We start from the raw sequence: 17,724 nt of genomic DNA on the forward strand, positions 1-17,724 counted from the left end.
GACCGGGTTACTCTAGCCATAGAGGCGGCCAATCAGCTCGCGGCAACAAACACTTCAGAACCCCGATACCGACCCCGCCGGCGTGGTCGACGGTTTCCTTCATTCAGCGCTTATCTCTATCGTTAGGGTCAATTAATTCTTTCAAATATTATTCTCTCAGACGATGCCCTGAGCCGTAAGGCTTGTTGGCTCAAATTTTCACGTTCCCCATCTGTCCGGCGAAGTAGTTAATGCCATTTGCGGCAAATCTACAATAAGTTACGTCAAAAAAAGCATATTCTGGCTATGCGTTACCGCACACTTGCATTTGAATATGTATTTCACCCTTAACATGTTTTTTTTTTCATACTTGTGTCTATGCCGACCACATTAGGGATTAAGGGCGTGAGTGTATATATTGTGTATTTATGAGAGTAGTAAGCATCACCTCGAGACCAAGTCCCACCGTCTACAGACCTCCACCCCTTCACACGGAAGTTTGTCGCGACCTTGAGATAATATAACGGTGTCCCCCCGGGCATTTTAAAAATTCCTCTTGTTAAATGGATAAGTTTAATTAAATGAGTTTTTGTCGCGCCGTTCTGTGTGGCAGAGAAACAATGGCCGAGAACGTAGTAAGTATTATTTCTTATTCTAAGGCTGATGTTTCATTGATAGAATTCCCGGTATTTTTTTCTTAATCTTCAGCTTTCTGATTCTTTTTCCAAATTCCGATCCTTGTTTCTTCCTATGAATCCGTTTCCCTTATCTTTGTCTGTGGCAAATGCCCAAGCCGCGCGAAGCTAAAACCTAATAAAAACATTAAAAAATTAACATCTAAATAAACATCTGACTGCTATTTGTTTGTAAGTGCTTGTAACCTTTTACAAGTACAGAACACATATTACAGAAAAGCATAAATAAGGACAGGCACAGCAGGCGGGCTTATTGCTAAAGCAGAAATTTCTTTCCGGCAACCTTTTGAGTACAGGAAAAATATGAACAAATATAGATATGAACGGCATAGTGCATTTATAAGAATAAACTTAATTTATTGCCCGTAACAGTTATCATTTTTCTTCAAGAACTAAATATATTGAAACGGGAAAAAGGAATGGCTCGGCTTGTGCTATGCTGGAGTTTTCAGTCATTTTCTCTTCCATTCTACATTTATCTGTTGAGATACTACTTAGTGACAATAGAATATTGAAGAGCCACGCTCTTGCCGGTGTAGCATTCTCCATCAGTGACTATCAAAGTCAAATTCTTTGACTTCCTTATAGAACACGACGTTCGCTCTCTCTTTAATTTGTTCTTTGTAAGCTCTTCTTGGTCTTCCCCTTCTTTTCTTTCCTTCTATCTTCCCTTCTATGATGTTTTTAATAAATTCTAGAAGAACGTACATTGTACTATCTATGGAGTAATGAAGGCGATTACTCCACCGACAAGAGCGCAGCTCTTAAATAAAGAGAGAGAGTACATTGTCCTAATTGGGGAAGCCCTTAATAATACATAACATAACATAGCATCACGCCTGAGGGGGTGGGCAGAGGTATACATAGTACACCCACTCCTCGCCAGCTATGTTGAAGTCCCATGTAACAGGTGAAAACCACGTGATATCACTTATCTAATGATCCAGACATGAATTCAAACTCGCTCGAATTTAGTTGCCTAGAGCCCAAGCCAGGATTCGAACCCGTGACGCACTACGCCGATGATGATGAACTACGCCGTATAGAACACAAGGTTTTGGCATGGCAGCCTCTTTTTTATACCTCATATAAAATGGACAACTTTAATTAAACGCCTCCCAGGCGAGCGCGTGTTAATTACTGTCCTTAGAATTTATAATTTTACGCGAGTTTTTATAACGTCTCATGCACGGGCCCGTAGTATATTAACAGTATGTAACAGCGTATAGAACGGCAACTCCGCTCCCCACCAGCTGGTAAGCTAGGTTTACCTCACCTTTTGATTTTGATTTAACAGAAAGCTCGGTGAGATGTGGGTACGAAGTTCAGTTCATCTTGCAACGGATGTCTACCCCAATTATAATAAAGTATGTTGGGTGACTTAAATTAAATTCATTGTCTTCTTCTGCACATCCTGAACATCCGCATACGCAAGTATCAACGTACAAAAGAACAGATTCTACAATTCAACATAAACTTAACCATATCAGCTGCAGACGGCTGGATTGCACGGTGTGGGTTTATAGAACGCAATCGATATAGGAGCCTTGAAACCGGCATTGCATCTAGTAGTAGCATAATTACTCGTGGTAGTGTTATTATAGTAAAGCATGACTCAACTAATGCGACGGGTAGGTAAAGGCAACAATACACATAGGTTCAGGCAATAAAGAATAGAACGGTAACTCTCCGCACCAATTCGTATCGGGCGCTGACTTTACCCCCTCAGGGGTCTTACTTTCTTCTTAAATGGCCATAATCCGCTGAGGAGTAAGTGAGAGAGAGAGAGAGAGAGCTGTGCTCCCTCGCACTTACGCGTTAAGCGGCATAAGAATGAATTTATAAATACGTTGCTGATACGCTACGGGTTTACGATCATCATTATTCATTTAAGAGCCACGCTTTTGACGGTGTAGCATTCTCAATTCTTTCAAAGGCCAATTCTTTGACTTCCTTCTAAAACACGACGTTCGCCTTCTCTTTAATTTGTTCCATGTGAAGCATGCTTGTGTTAAAACACATAATAACGGGTTCTTACCGCGTTTAAATCAGGGATATGAGACACCCGATATTTCGACACTGTTTCCCGAACCCGATATTATGTGCTTTAATTATGATAATAACCGCGTAAACCTAAACCAAAACATGTTTGTGTTGTTGGTTTACCATTCGTCACGCAATATTTGGGCTCAGTGTCAGATGGATGACGTTTTGGTGCTGTAAACTATATTGACCTCTGTGTCTTCTTGTCCACAGCGACCGAGATCCGATGCCAGGAGATGTCGAAGGGTGGGCTGGCGTACGAGGTGATCCTCGCGGAGCCGGTGGGCGTGCCGGCGCCTGTGCCGCGCCGCGCAGACTCGCCCGAGAAGACGCCCTCCGTCGAGGAGATACAGGAGAAACTCAAGGCGGCTGAGGAGCGCCGGCGGGTGAGTACTCCCTCGTTGCGTTTGCATTCAGCTGCTGTCTCTCGCTGCTCTTCGCGCTGTCGCCCTCCCTGTCCACTCTTAGACGGCAGCGATACCAAAAGCAGTTATAGAGTGCTGGTGGTTTTCTGTTCTTAGTTATGTACGTACGAGTATATATATATATCTAAGTATAGCTCCTGGGAACTCGCAAGTTTGCTAGACTTTATTGGAAAGTTAGTCTGTCCTATTTCAGGAATCAGACATACCCTACGAGCCTACGAATCAACCTTGAAGTGATTCAAGGGGACTGCATTCAAACGAGATTTTATGTTCTAATAAACTGTTAAATAAATTTCTTTTGTGAGTTATCTTGTTCTATTCAAGAATAGAGACAACAGAACAAAGCTGACTTCAACCCAATATTTCCACAGAGCCTGGAAGCGAGCAAGATGGCGGTGATCGCGCAGAAGATGCAGAAAATCGAAGAAGCGTCTCGCATACGCAGCGAGCAGACCAACAACTTCATAGCGACCACTAAGGAGGCGCTGGACGCCAAGATGGAGACACACGAAGAGAAACGCGAAGCATACATCAACGAGTTGCGAGCCCGGCTTAAAGACCACTTGGAGGGCGTCGAGAAGACCAGGTTAGTTGATAATCTCTACTCATGTTGAGTATATCTACTCATATAGGTGGAACGATTACCTTCTGAGGATTGCGGGAAGCCATTAATCGCGGGCAGTGGAAGTTTGTTCATTGAGGTGAGCCTACTTCCGGTTGTAGACGATTTTCGGCTGATGATGATTATAATCTTTAGTTCAATCAAGTAGCTTCAAGTTACAGCTTTCATGGTTAGGTTCCACCCTTTTTTCGTCTTCACCTATCAAGTTGGTCTAACGGAAAGTTCGATGAGGTGTGGGTACTTAGTTCATCTTGCGATGGATGTACCTCTTACTGGGGTATGTCGTGAGCTTGTGTTATGATTATTTAAATAAATAAATAAAAGAAGTTTATTCGACCACAAATATTTTTACAAAATTGCTTAATTTTTATTTTATTTATTTATTTATTTATTATAGGTTATCAACATGATAATCAACAATACATGTTTTGACACATTAGCATATATAAATTCGTAATTGATACCACAATTAAAGATAACGACAACATTCATAAACTCCTGGTTGCAACTTAACAATTTGGTTTTACACAAAGTATTATACGATTTTTAACACTCTTGAAACCAAATATTTAAAGAAACTAAGATAACATAATATTTTTTAGTAAAGACAAACTAAAGTTTAACTAAAATTAACCCCTTTGAGCGCATATGTCCAAGTACAATTTTCCTTAAACCTAATTACATGTAACACATTATCAGTTGTGGCCGAAATGGAGGAGCCTCAGCATTGCTGCTGCTTTTCAGTCATCCCCTGTATGTAACCAATTGAGTCGCTACACTGGACGCCGCGAGAACATTTTATACTTTATTAACCGATATATTATAACACTTGTTTTCCTTTCTAATCCAGATTGACGTTGGAGCAGCAGACGGCTGAGGTGTACAAGGCGATCGAGGACAAGATGACGACGGCCGCCGATAAGCGCGACGAGAACATCAAGAAGATGCTCGAGCGCCTGCGCGAACATGTAACTATCAGCTTTCATATCGCATACCTAACTAGTTGACCATCTAGTTCCGCCTACATAATACAGATGGCGTTCATCGTACAACGCACTAACGAAGCTCCGTAAACGCGCTAACGAAGTTCGCATAGCGCGACGCACATATCGTCACCGTATAGTGAAAATCACGTAAGCGTCTTTTTGAAAAAACACAAATCGTGTGTGATTTTTGTTCGCAGTAGACACTCAAGCAAGTTTCCAGGTAAAATTTGTGGTCTAAATTTTTAGCCGGATTTAAAGTATGTACGAGCCATCGTACAGGCATTTTTACTTAATCGACCTAATTAGAATCAGTCGTCACGTAGTCACTACACAATCGCAACTCGTGTGTGTGTCTCATTAGTTATTAACAATACCTCGTAAAGTGCGGCTCAGATAAATAAACTTAACTACATATAACTTTTATAAATACTCTTTTGAACATTTAAGTGATGGTTTGGTGTTAACTTATAACAACTATCCTACAACAACTGAAGTACCGTTAACGACGAGTACCTTTCGGTCCAAAAGGTCTACTTCCCAAAAGGACCACTGTCCCAAATCGTCTACCTCCCAAAACGGCAACTCCCAAAATGACCACACTCCCAAATCGTCCACTTTCCCAAAAGGTCTACTTCCCGAAAGGACAACTCCCAAAATGTCTACTTCCCACATCGACTAATAAAATAATTGAAAGAAATCAAGGTTTTGTTGAGAAGCAGATCAGAATGTGATTTTTCAAAATGGCGCTTACGTAGTACAGTCATGAGCAATATCATGTACCCACTTTAGAACCCTGTCGCACTATCATATTTGACATTTAATGAGACTTACGGTTTAATTTGACAAAAAAGTTAATGTGACATGGTTCTAAAGCGTTTACATATTACTCGTGACTCGTGACCGTACATACACAGCTTCTAACGTGACATCGATAGATCGTCGAACCTAGTCACAATGCCATCTTGTAGCTAGTGGGGTATTATGCTCAGTTTGGTACCCTGAAACATCGTTTGACAGCACACCCTCGCCGCCAACCATACAAGATCACGTAGCAATATTGCTGAGACAAAGATTTGGTGAAAATGTTCGCCAAGGAAAATAGAGTAAATAACAAAAAGTACCTGTCAAATGGGGTGTTTCCCGTTCGTCCGAACGGTCGACCGGGCAATCGGCCCAATGGGAATTATTTTACCCTTTTTTTGCCGTTGAATAACGGCAGTTAGATTAGTATGTCGATTGACAAAAAGGGTTCACTGGACCGATTCCTCGGTGAGTTGTAGGTACTTAGTTCATCTAGCCTCAACGGCCTCCGTGGTCCAGTGGTTGAGCGTTGGGCTCACGATCCGTAGGCCCGGGTTCGAATCCCGGTGGTGACATATCACAAAAATCACTTTGTGATCCCTAGTTTGGTAGGACATTACAGGCTGATCACCTGATTATCCGAAAGTAAGATGATCCGTGCTTCGGAAGGCACGTTAAGCCCTTGGTCCCGGTTACTACTTACTGATGTAAGTATGTAGTCATTACATGAGCCATGTCAGGGGCCTTTGGTGGTTCTATAATAACCCTGACACTAGGGTTGATGAGGTTGGTAATTCATCTCAAAACCCACACGATAGAAGAAGAGCCTGCAATGTCCTAAGCAAACCAGGGCTCACAAAGTGATTTTTGTGATGTGTCCCCATCTTGCGACCTTCGAATCGTGAGCCCAACGCTCAAGTGAACTGGAGGCCGTTAGTCGCTAGATGTGTCAATGTGATCGCAGGAGGAGCAGGTGCGTAAGGTGCGCGCGGGCAACCAGGAGCGGTTCCAGCAGCTCGAGACACAGATACAGGACAAGCTGCAGCAGGCCGCCGGCCGCCGCCTGCAGATAGAGGCCGAGCAGAAGGAGAAACTGCGCAACCACGTCAGTATACAATAATACAATACACAAACATTACAATAAAATACATACATACATACATAAAATCACGCTTATTTTCCATTCAAGTCGTCAAAGATCACGAAATTCCACTTACACACTTTCGCTCCGTCAAACTCAGAACCTCGATACTTACCTCGCCGGCGTGGTCGACGATTTCCCTCATCAGCTATCGGTACAGTATGGTCGATTAATTATTTCTAATACAAGCCGCATTCTTGCCCAACTATGCCTAGATGCCGTCTCAGGCTTTTGTCATCAATTATGTACCGGATGAGAACCCTCAGCGCTCTCCATTTGGCCGGCCATGTAGTTAATGCCATTTACAATATTCATACGTACTGGACGGTTTAGAGTATTCTTAGTAAAAAAAGGCGGCCTTATTGCAAAGATATCAATTACAGCGTGGAAAATAGCAGGTAGTACAATCATCACATCTTTTGTCATTAAAAAAATATAATATAAACACAATTTAGCCGATTGGGGGGGGGGGGTTTATGTTATAAACAGCCTATATACGTCCCACTGCTGGGCACAGGCCTCCCCTCAATCAACCGGAGGGGGTATGGAGCATACTCCTTATTTTAGAAAATGGAATAGACAAATAAATACACATCACAAGAAACAATCACCCATCAAACAAATCCATATTTAAAATTATTTTCTCCATAGCATGTTTTAATTGTTCACCTACCCACATTATTTATTTTTGTTTTACCATTATTTTCTTTTATTTCCACCATCGCGTAGAACAATAAGCTCGCCGAGGTCCGCTCGACGATATCGGCTAAAATGGAGGAGATTACACAAATCACGACCAAAAAACTGACTGTCGCCGAACTGAACAGAGAGAAAGAGATGCAGAAGAAACTTGACTTCGTTAAGAAAGAGGTACCTGTACTTGCAGATTTCCGTTTTATTCACATATACACCAGTATTCTAAGACTTCGCCAATTCAAATTCAAAATTCAAATTCAAAAATATCTTTATTCAATAGGTAACATAGTTACACTTTGAATCGTCAATTTTTACATAACGAACGTCTCATCCGCCTAAAACTACTGCAGCTTCTCACAACCGCTATAGCCGGGGAAAAGAAGCTGCAAAAAAAACCTCGGCACAGGGCCCTAGACGTTCTTTAAAAAAAATGCTAATTCCTGCAGACGCAATCTAATTTTAAGTTATATCTGTCAAAGCGACGGGTAATCGACAGGCATAACATTTATGGGACACACGTCAATTTTAGGCAGAAATCTTAAACTACCGTTTAAAAATTTTACATCAGCCTATATATAACCCGACAGACTTAAATAGACAGCACGTCAAACGGATTACATACCAGCGAGATGCCTATTTTATTCGCCCGGGTTATTCATTCGTTTTAAAATTAACTTGTGGACAAGAAAATGACGGGTATAACTTAAAATAAAATTAGGAGGTGTCTGCAGGAATCGGGGCCATTACCTTTTGTTTACTGTATGTCATTGAATCATTTCATCAACATTTTATCATATTGCACAAATAATCTAAGCGACGTCTGAGTAATAATGTAACAAGTAACGCTTACGATAAAACTGAAATTCCGTTGTCATCATACACGTCGATTTTTTACGAAAACGCATCCAAAATACGAATGGGCTTAAAAGGCTGTATCGATGTCAATTTGCCCTTTTTAATGACAATTCATCTAAAAAAAAAACTTTTTTTAGGTTATGGCAATGGATCGCTTAGGAGAACAATAAAAAAAATTCTGTTTGACATTTGTTTACGTCAAATGCAAATGTCAAATATCATTTTTTTTGATGAATTGTTTCAATGTGTATGTGGCGTTTTGGTCTACCATCTATAAATACAGTCGTAAGACCGAATGTTCTTTAAAATCTAAACCCCATTGTTCAACTACTGTCTAGAAATCTCAGCCTTAGGAGGTTAAAGAATCTATTTTATATTTTTAAATGTCTTAATTAAAAAAAAAAACAATTAATAATCTTGCGATGGATAGTGCGTGACATGACACCTTATCGAATACTGAGGGGGATGATTCAGCTCATGATTTTGATTTAATATCAAGTGGAATTTTCCGTCGCAAAATTCATGATGCTTTTGATTTTTTCTTTTAATTCTATACTTTTGTGCTGGCAATTTCCACATGATGTTAACTCAGAATAATGAGTTGAAACATCCCCTTTAGTTGTCAGTACGGTGTCATTAACATGTTATCTGTAAATGAACCCAGGAGCGGCGCGCGGAGCTGGTGCGGCAGAACAAGAGCGCGCGCGCCGACAGCGACGTGCACACCGCCGGGTAGGCGCCGCGCCCGCCGCACGCACTGCCGCCAGCTGACCACCACACTGCACTCGCGGCACGCCGCTTCACATCTACACGCGACAAATATTGCGTCCACCGATAGACGCAGCGACTACGTAGGCTATTGGAAAGACAGCATAGGATAATCTAATTGCTGTCGTGCTTGTCTGCTGTATTTGTCGCGTCACTTAAGCTGTGCCGCGATCTAAAGATCAATATTGCCATTTTAGATAAATTGTTCCAGTGTGGTCTATTTAAACCCCCCAGACCATAATATCGCTATATTGCACCGGAATCATTTGAGCGACCAATAAATAACGTAACACCAGAAAATCCGCTAAAGTTAAGTGAAATTTGTCAAAGTTCGCATATACTGCAATGTAACTCAGTGGTAACGGTCGTAAACCTACCTTTTTGAAAAACTATAAAACTTGCCAAGACTATCCCATTGCCAGTGTAGAATAATATGCGGACTTAAAAAAAAGAGACAATATGCGATATAATTATAATTTAGGCTGGTATGGAGTGCGGGCAGCAAGGCTGAACGGTGTCGAGTGACATGACACGTAGGTCGATTTTGGCGCTCATTTTTTTTTAATTTGACAGGTTCAAAACGCTGATATTCAAAACTGTCAAATTAGAATAAATTAATTTTATGTCTGCCAGAATCCGCATAAATGTCTGTCTCCCGATGCGTAACCAAATACTCGAAATCATGCTTTTAAATACATTGAGAATTTCCGTTCGTCACCTAAATTACGCCAACATCGCTACTACGAAGGCCTACGTCCTAGACGGTTACTCAAGGCCAACTTTTAGTATACCGAGTACAAATTTTAAAAACCTCTAGTTCATAATTCACCGTTCCGATACTAAAAGTTGGGTGATGAATATGAGGGCTCCGTAAAGCAGTTTAAATTCCTGTTTTATTATTTATATATAGCACTTCGGTTCACGGTTCCAATCACGGGTTTTTTATGTTTTAATTTCATACGGGGCCCGCGGCGGACTTACCGTCGATTTTACTAAAAGACGAGGTGAAAAGGAGACTATCCCTAATCGTTAGTTATAGATTTATATCATTATTTTTAACGTTTAACATACACAACAGTATTTTTAGGATGGTATTATACCGGTAAATTTAAGTTTCTTCACATCGGATCGAATGATCGGCGGTAGAGATGGAAATCGTTATGGAGACACAATAAAGAAGCGTGTGGTTGTAACGTGGGGGCTTAGCTGCTGTGACGTGTAGCGTGTGGGTGTGCTCGAGTGGTCGCTTCTGCTGTTGCCGGGTTGGCACGAGGACCGCATACTTTCCACCGCATCTTGATCAATGTAATTCTTGTTTCAATCCAATGAAATGGCGAAATAACCTCATGAATTTGGCCACTTATGCGGTCCGCGGGCCTCACTGAAGAAGGGACGGTCGTCATCTAGTCTAACCACACGCTCCAACAGTAAATGTTCCGTGATCTCAATCGGATAACAGTCGAAACGGAAAGTGCCTCTATTTCGTAAATTGGCCCTTGGATATCAATAAAATGTAACATATATGGAACTGCCTTCATAGCGTTTTATATTTTTTTATGTGTAGTTGGGGCGCCGGGCGGCGTAAGGCGTGCGGTGTAGGACACAAATCGCTTCTGTGATGTTTTGCTAGGTAGTTTAATGGTTCGACTCTAGGCACAAACCGCCGGCTGGCGAGAGGGCACGCTGCCAGTGTCCCTGTATTTTATAGTATATTTTTGCCATTCATTTTATCGTCTGTCAGATATGATAATAATTGTATATAATAAGAGATGATGTATCATGCTTGGCGCGAGCGGCGGGGCTTGCTTCTCCATGTAACTACGCTCGAGTAAGGACTAGGTGTAAGTAACAGGCTTGTTGCTCGGTGAAGACGTAAAACCTCTGACCAATTTGCCTTGGGTATTGGTGTCGGTTCGGGCAACCACCAAATTAATTTTAACTTTGACAGGTTTCGAATTAGCTCTATCTCTCTCTTGCACTTATTGTAAGTGAAGGACGGCACTAGTTTTAAGAGCTGTCAAACTAAAATTAGGTTATGTTGGTGTTCGCCAGAATTCGCACCACTGTGTAGCCTTTTAGATTCTCACGATCGAGACAAATCATGTAAAACGATGCAATCGCAGCTTTCAGAATATTGTACTTTGTTTTAACGTAACTTTTGCGTAATGTTAGTCATACTCCTATCTCTTATTATGGTGTTATTATGTTATTTTTACATTTTATGTGATTGATATGTGCTTGAGTTGTGAAGTATATGGAAATTGCTGTTTTCAAAGTGCAGGCAACTTTTGTAGTTTCATTGTCGTATTAAATAAAAGTCATAATTAAATACTAATAATTGCTTTGTTTTATTATTCTTAATCCTGTCCCACTGTATTACAAATATACAAACTCGAACGAGAAATAATTATATAGTAAAAATAAAAAATACATTTTGGAACAAGAGATACAGATCTGCGAACTGCGAATCTTCACCGGTGGTTGCTAATGACAACGACAAGTACTAATCCCACTGAAGTCTCCACACAACAGCGACACGACATTCATGAAAGACGAAATTCACGCCTGTAGACCCTTTAAGGCTCGGTATAGTGACCGTTACCAATTTATAAGTTTTATCATGTAACTCATTAGTCGATTTTTGCGACTGAACGTATTATGGTTTGTCGTTGCTTCTTATCGGGATCAAAACAACATAATTTTGAACAAAAGAAAAACGTGAATTGAGAATCTACTCTTTATTTGAAGTCGGTTAAAAATATAGTAATGTTTATACTGTCATCAAATGAGGCTGTATAGTAGCTATATTCAATGACATTCATTCGTATAAAAAAAAAACAAATTTCAAAATGGCTGCCATATGTCGCATCATCGCATGTCGCGCTCAGAGCAAATTTGATTTTAGGTTGCATTGTGCATTTTATGGATTATTTTATGATAATTTTTAATAAAAAGTAATATTAGTGAGCCATTTAATATTTAAGAATATTTTCTTTATTGTTGTGTAGTTTGCGAGTGTTTCGTTACTATGGATGACGACAACAAGGATAGTAAACGCAAGAAAAATAAACATGATGAGGAAGATGAATATCGCAAAGAAAGGGGGCCTAAAAGAGCACGATCTCGGTCGCGATCGCCGGCCGATCGTCGTGACAAGGAGTCCAGGCGGAAACGCAGGCATTCACGGTCAGAATCTCCAGAGAAACGTTCTAGAGCAAATAGGCAACAAGACGAGGAGGCAAAGGAACCAGAAGTAAAAAAGGAGGCCCCTGTGCGAAAAAACAAAGAAACAGACATGTTAAATACAAGAACTGGTGGTGCTTATATCCCTCCAGCGCGCCTTCGCATGATGCAAGCACAGATCACAGATAAATCGTCAATGGCTTACCAGCGTCTAGCCTGGGAAGCTCTAAAAAAATCTATACATGGATTCATTAACAAGATTAACGTAGGTAACATTGGCATTATTATTAAAGAATTGTTGAAGGAGAATATAGTCCGTGGGCGAGGTTTGCTGTGTCGTTCTGTGATCCAGGCACAGGCGGCGTCTCCTACATTCACTAACGTCTATGCGGCCCTAGTAGCGGCAGTCAACTCTCGTTTTCCCAATATCGGAGAGTTGCTACTGAAAAGATTGGTAATACAGTTCAAGAGAGGATTCAAACGGAACGACAAAGCTATTTGTATATCCTCTGCTTCATTTATAGCTCATCTTGTGAACCAAAGAGTAGCACATGAAATTTTGGCGTTAGAGCTATTAACATTACTTGTGGAGTCACCAACAGATGATTCTGTGGAAGTTGCCATAGCCTTCTTGAAGGAGTGTGGACAGAAACTAACTGAGGTATCGTCGAAAGGTTGCAACGCCATCTTTGAGATGTTGAGGAATATTCTTCATGAGGGGCAGTTGGACAAGAGGGTGCAGTACATGATTGAGGTGATGTTCCAAGTGTGGAAGGATGGGTTCAAAGACCACCCTGCTGTGGTTGAGGAGTTGGAACTGGTGCCTGAAGAGGAGCAGTTCACACATCTCCTTATGTTGGATGATGCTACAGATGCTATGGATATTCTGAGTAAGTAAATTTCTTGTAGTTTGCTAGAAATATTTGTTCTTCTTTTTCTACTTGCATAATGGACTACCTTAGAGTCTAAATGCAGAAAACTGAGTCCACTATCATCTCACTTGTGAGGTGAATGACCAACCACAGTCTGGTGTCAGGTTTATTATTATTATTCGACGGCTATGTCTCTGACATGGCTCATGTAAGAACTACATACTACAGTAAGTGATAGCCGGGACCAACCACGTAATGTGCGTTTCCAAGTACAGAATCATGTTATCATTATTTTTTGCTTTACTGTTTCTGGATGGAGTGTTTATTTAGAAAACAAATACAGTTTAACTTCTTACATTATGTTACATTCAGTCAGATGAATCTGCCAACGTCAAGATTCCAAAGAAAATACAGTTCATGATTATGATCAATTAATGCCACTGCTTCATACAAATAAGAACAACATATAAGTTGTCTTCTGCTTATTCAATTTGTTCCTATCTCAGCCCATATCATTAGTGTATTAGTGCTTATTTTCCTAGTAAGCCATTAGGTTATTTTATTATAAAAGTATAATCATTGGCTTATCACATTATTACCAATACACTGTTAGCCATTATGTATCATAACAATTTGTAACCAATTACCATTGCAAATTTTCAGATGTTTTCAAATTTGACGAGAAATATGAAGAGAATGAACAAAAATATAAGACGTTGAGCAAAGAGATTCTTGGTTCTGATGCTGACACAGATGATGAAGACGGTTCTGGTGAAAGTGGCAGCGAAGATGATGATGAAGAAGAAGAGGAAGAAACTAGTGAAGAACAGAAAATGACAATCATAGACAACACGGAAACAAATCTGGTTGCTCTGAGGAGGACTATTTACTTGACTATCAACTCCAGTTTGGACTTTGAGGAGTGTGCCCATAAACTCATGAAGATGCAACTGAAGCCTGGCCAAGAAATAGAGCTCTGTCACATGTTCCTTGACTGCTGTGCTGAGCAGAGAACATATGAGAAATTCTATGGCCTCCTAGCACAACGGTTTTGCAACATCAATAAGATCTACATAGGACCATTTGAGGAAATCTTTAAAGACTCATACAGCACCGCTCACAGACTGGACACAAACAGACTGAGGAATGTAAGCAAGTTCTTTGCTCATCTTCTCTTCACGGATTCCATCAGTTGGGAAGTGCTAGAATGTGTTAGGTTGAATGAGGAGGATACAACAAGCTCCAGCCGTATTTACATCAAGATTCTCTTCCAAGAGCTGGCGGAGTACATGGGTTTGAAGAAACTGAATGACCGTCTTAAAGACCCGTGAGTTCTGGCTACTGTTTCGATCCTTTACTGAGTATTTAGCTGATCATTCTAATGTGTTTTTTCTTTGTTTCTTTTCAGGACCCTGCAGGAGGCCTTCCAAGGCGTCTTCCCGCGAGACAACCCTAAAAATACGAGGTTCTCCATCAACTTCTTCACCTCCATTGGCCTGGGTGGACTTACTGATGAGCTGCGTGAACACTTGAAGCAAATGCCAAAGGTAACACAGTAAAGTGATAGTAGGTTATTTTAGTTTAGTTTTTGGGGTAAAAAGTAAAACTAGATAAGCGAAATCCGGCGTCAATTATTAAAGGTACAGCTCGATGTCACGCAAACCGGGTCCACAAGCAACCAGCGCCCTATATGTGACTTCACTACTGGCGAGCTCTAGAAAACAAACTATGTTTTACAGCTACTCACTTTTCATAGCCACTTAAACATACATAAACTCACACCTATTTTCCAGCGGGTTAAGCAGAGACTATGGAATTTCATTTGCTTCGATCCTGACACACTTCTTGCTTCCTCCACATTCATCAATCGTTCCATTCATCACTTTTAAAGCCCTAAAACATTAAGTCTAGTAATAAGAAGTATTCCTGAATACGATAATCGTCACTTGAGAGTGAAAACGTAAGAAGATATTGTAATTCTTACCAAGAAGATCAACACCTAAATTCAGCAAAAAAAAATTTACTATATTAACTTTCCAAGGTCAAGTAGATGGCGCAGTGGAATTGACATATTCTTCTAGAATAAAAATAAAGTTAAAAACAAAACATTTTTAGCCCACAATGAGATTATATTGGTTTATCTTATGTTGGTTTTCGGCTGATGTACATAAAGAATTGGATTACTTGTTGCAGAACGTGCCGCCCCCGGTGACGGAGATCAACCTGGACAGCGACTCCAGCTCCGACTCCAGCAGTGACAGCAGCGACAGCAGCTCGGCCTCCAGCGATTCTAGCTCCTCTAGCGGTAAATACATTAGGTTTCGTTCACGCGGCGGCTATTTGATTCGATTTTCACGTATACAGTTATGCCGTACACGAGACAGTCTATCTCTGTGATGTGTTACTTAGTTCCATCTTACGATGGATGTACCTCTGACTACCCCAATCGGGATATAGTCGTGAGCTTATGTTTGAGGAGCTTGGTGGCGCAGCGGTTAACGCGCTCGGTCTGCGATTGTTGAAATTAAGCAACTTTCGCAAAGGCCGGTCATAGGATGGGTGATCACAAAAAAGTTTTCATCTCGAGCTCCTCCGTGCTTCGGAATGCACGTTAAGCCGTTGGTCCCGACTGCATTAGCAGTCGTTAATAACCATCAATCCGCACTGGGCCCGCGTGATGGTTTAAGGCCCGATCTCCCTATCCATCCATAGGAAAGGCCCGTGCCCCAGCAGTGGGGACGTTAATGGGCTGATGATGATGATGTTTGTGTTTGCGACAATCGATCACATGACGATCTTTCCCATTCAATATTAAAGAGCTTAAAAATAGAGTTCTGTGAATTGTAATTCTGACTTAATTGTAATCTAATTATGTTCTTTTCCAGAATCAGAAGACGACAGCAATAAGAAGAAAAAGAAAAAGGACAAGAAATCTAAAGAGGGTAAAAAGAAAAATAAAGATAAGGCGCCTGAAACTCCGAAAGACCCTGAACCTGCTGATAAAGTAGAACGATGGGGTCACGATGGTTTCTACGATACCTATGGGAAGGATGCTCGGCGGGCTGACCCCAGACAGGAGAGAGATGGCGAGTTCCTCAGACCATTTGACAGACGTCCGACCAGACCAGATGATAGAAGGAGCAGGGATGAACGTAACGGCGATAGCCGCCAAGAAGAGAGGAGGCGCAATGACAGGGAAGACGACAGGCGCAGGGATGATAGAAACGAAGACAGGGAAGATTCTAGAAAGAAACGTGATGATAGAGACACACGTCGTGACGATGACTACAGATCGAGAAAAGAAGAAGATCGTCCGAGGAGAGAAGAAGATAGAAGTAGGAAAGAAGAAGATAGAAGTAGAAGAGAAGAAGATAGAAGTAGAAGAGAGGAAGATAGGCCTAGGAGAGAAGACGATAGGGCTAGACGAGACCAGGATAAACTTAGGGATGACGATAGATCAAGAAAAGAGGAGAATAGGTCTAGGAGAGATGACGATAGGTCAAGAAGAGAAGAGAATAGGTCTAGGGGAGATGATGAAAGGTCAAGAAGAGAGGAGAATAGGTCTAGGGGAGATGACGATAGGTCAAGAAGAGAGGAGAATAGATCTAGGGGAGATGACGAAAGGCCTAGAAAGGAGGAGAATAAGTCCAGAGATGAAGACAGATCCAGAAGAGACGAAAACGGGTCTCGTAGAGATGATGATAGATCTAGGAGAGATGAAGAAAAGCCTAGAAAGGATAATAGGGATGATGACAGATCTAGACGAGATGAAAATAGATCAAGGAGAGACGAAGAAAGATCTAGAAAAGAAGAGATAAGGCGAGAGGAGAGTGATGACGACCGAAAGAAGAGAAACAAGAAAAATAAACGAGATGACCAAAACACGGAATCTGAAGAGGATTCTAGGAGTAAAAGCAAGAAATTAAAAAATAAAAAGAAGAAAAGTAAAGAGTCTGACAGTGAAGACGATTCGAGGAGTCGACGTCACGGGAAAGAGAATAGAAATAAAGATACAGACACAGAGTCAAGCAGTAGTAGCAGTGACTCTGATAGTAGTAGTAGTGACTCAAGTGATGACGGGCGAAGCAAGAAACGGGACAAAAGGAAAGGTAAAGGAAGGTCTAAAAAAGATAAAACCAAATCAAACGACGACGCTGGCTGGGATATTAGAAGAGCAAGCAGCATACGCCGGGAAGTTACAGTCGGGCGTTACTGGGATAACTGAATAAAATAGAGTGCATACATAGTTAAAAAAATACGGATACTTATTACTTTTACAACAATTTTGTTGTATATAAACAGCCTATAGCCACTGCTTGGCATTTCTTGTGTAATTATGAATAAAATCTTGGACAAAATCAATTATTTTCATTTAGTGGGTAGACAAAAAAGAAGGTGAAAACATAATAAGGATCGGTTAGTGGTTTTTATTCTTTTTAAATAGCGTAGGACATTTCGTCGCCTTTATAGTGAAAACCACGTAAGCGCATTTTAGAATAACTACATTCTGGTGAGATTTTCTTCAATAAACCCTCGATTTCTTTCAATTAATTTCTTTCCGGGTAAAAATTGAGAACACAAGCTGCGGCCTGGATTTAAACTAGCTATCTATTGCGAAGTTTTGTTAACAAAAATAATATTCCAATATTACTTTTCAA

The 17,724-nt window shown here is 40.9% G+C and overlaps 2 protein-coding genes across 4 annotated transcripts in view; both read left to right on the top strand.

Moving 5' to 3' along the window:
• The window catches only part of LOC126370678 (stathmin-4), a 43,780-nt gene extending 32,431 nt beyond the window's left edge, over nt 1-11,349 (top strand). For 2 of the 3 annotated variants that reach the window (XM_050015687.1, XM_050015678.1), the window contains 6 exons: nt 2,931-3,103; nt 3,514-3,728; nt 4,615-4,732; nt 6,516-6,656; nt 7,422-7,562; nt 8,908-11,349. In XM_050015687.1, the coding sequence (XP_049871644.1) occupies nt 2,931-3,103; nt 3,514-3,728; nt 4,615-4,732; nt 6,516-6,656; nt 7,422-7,562; nt 8,908-8,979 (860 nt within the window). In that variant the 3' untranslated portion in view covers nt 8,980-11,349. The remainder of the gene's footprint in view (nt 1-2,930; nt 3,104-3,513; nt 3,729-4,614; nt 4,733-6,515; nt 6,657-7,421; nt 7,563-8,907) is intronic. The other variant, XM_050015696.1, reaches the window with a different exon arrangement.
• A 515-nt stretch (nt 11,350-11,864) lies between these two features.
• On the top strand, nt 11,865-17,424 carry LOC126370081 (pre-mRNA-splicing factor CWC22 homolog). The gene is made up of 5 exons (XM_050014800.1): nt 11,865-13,084; nt 13,730-14,393; nt 14,475-14,613; nt 15,260-15,371; nt 15,952-17,424. The coding sequence occupies exons 1-5, from the start codon at nt 12,040-12,042 to the stop codon at nt 17,289-17,291; spliced, it is 3,300 nt and encodes a 1,099-aa protein (XP_049870757.1). The 5' UTR covers nt 11,865-12,039; the 3' UTR covers nt 17,292-17,424.
• Nucleotides 17,425-17,724: the final 300 nt, after the last annotated feature.

Source organism: Pectinophora gossypiella, chromosome 1, assembly GCF_024362695.1.
Source record: "Pectinophora gossypiella chromosome 1, ilPecGoss1.1, whole genome shotgun sequence".
NCBI classification, from domain to species: domain Eukaryota; kingdom Metazoa; phylum Arthropoda; class Insecta; order Lepidoptera; family Gelechiidae; genus Pectinophora; species Pectinophora gossypiella.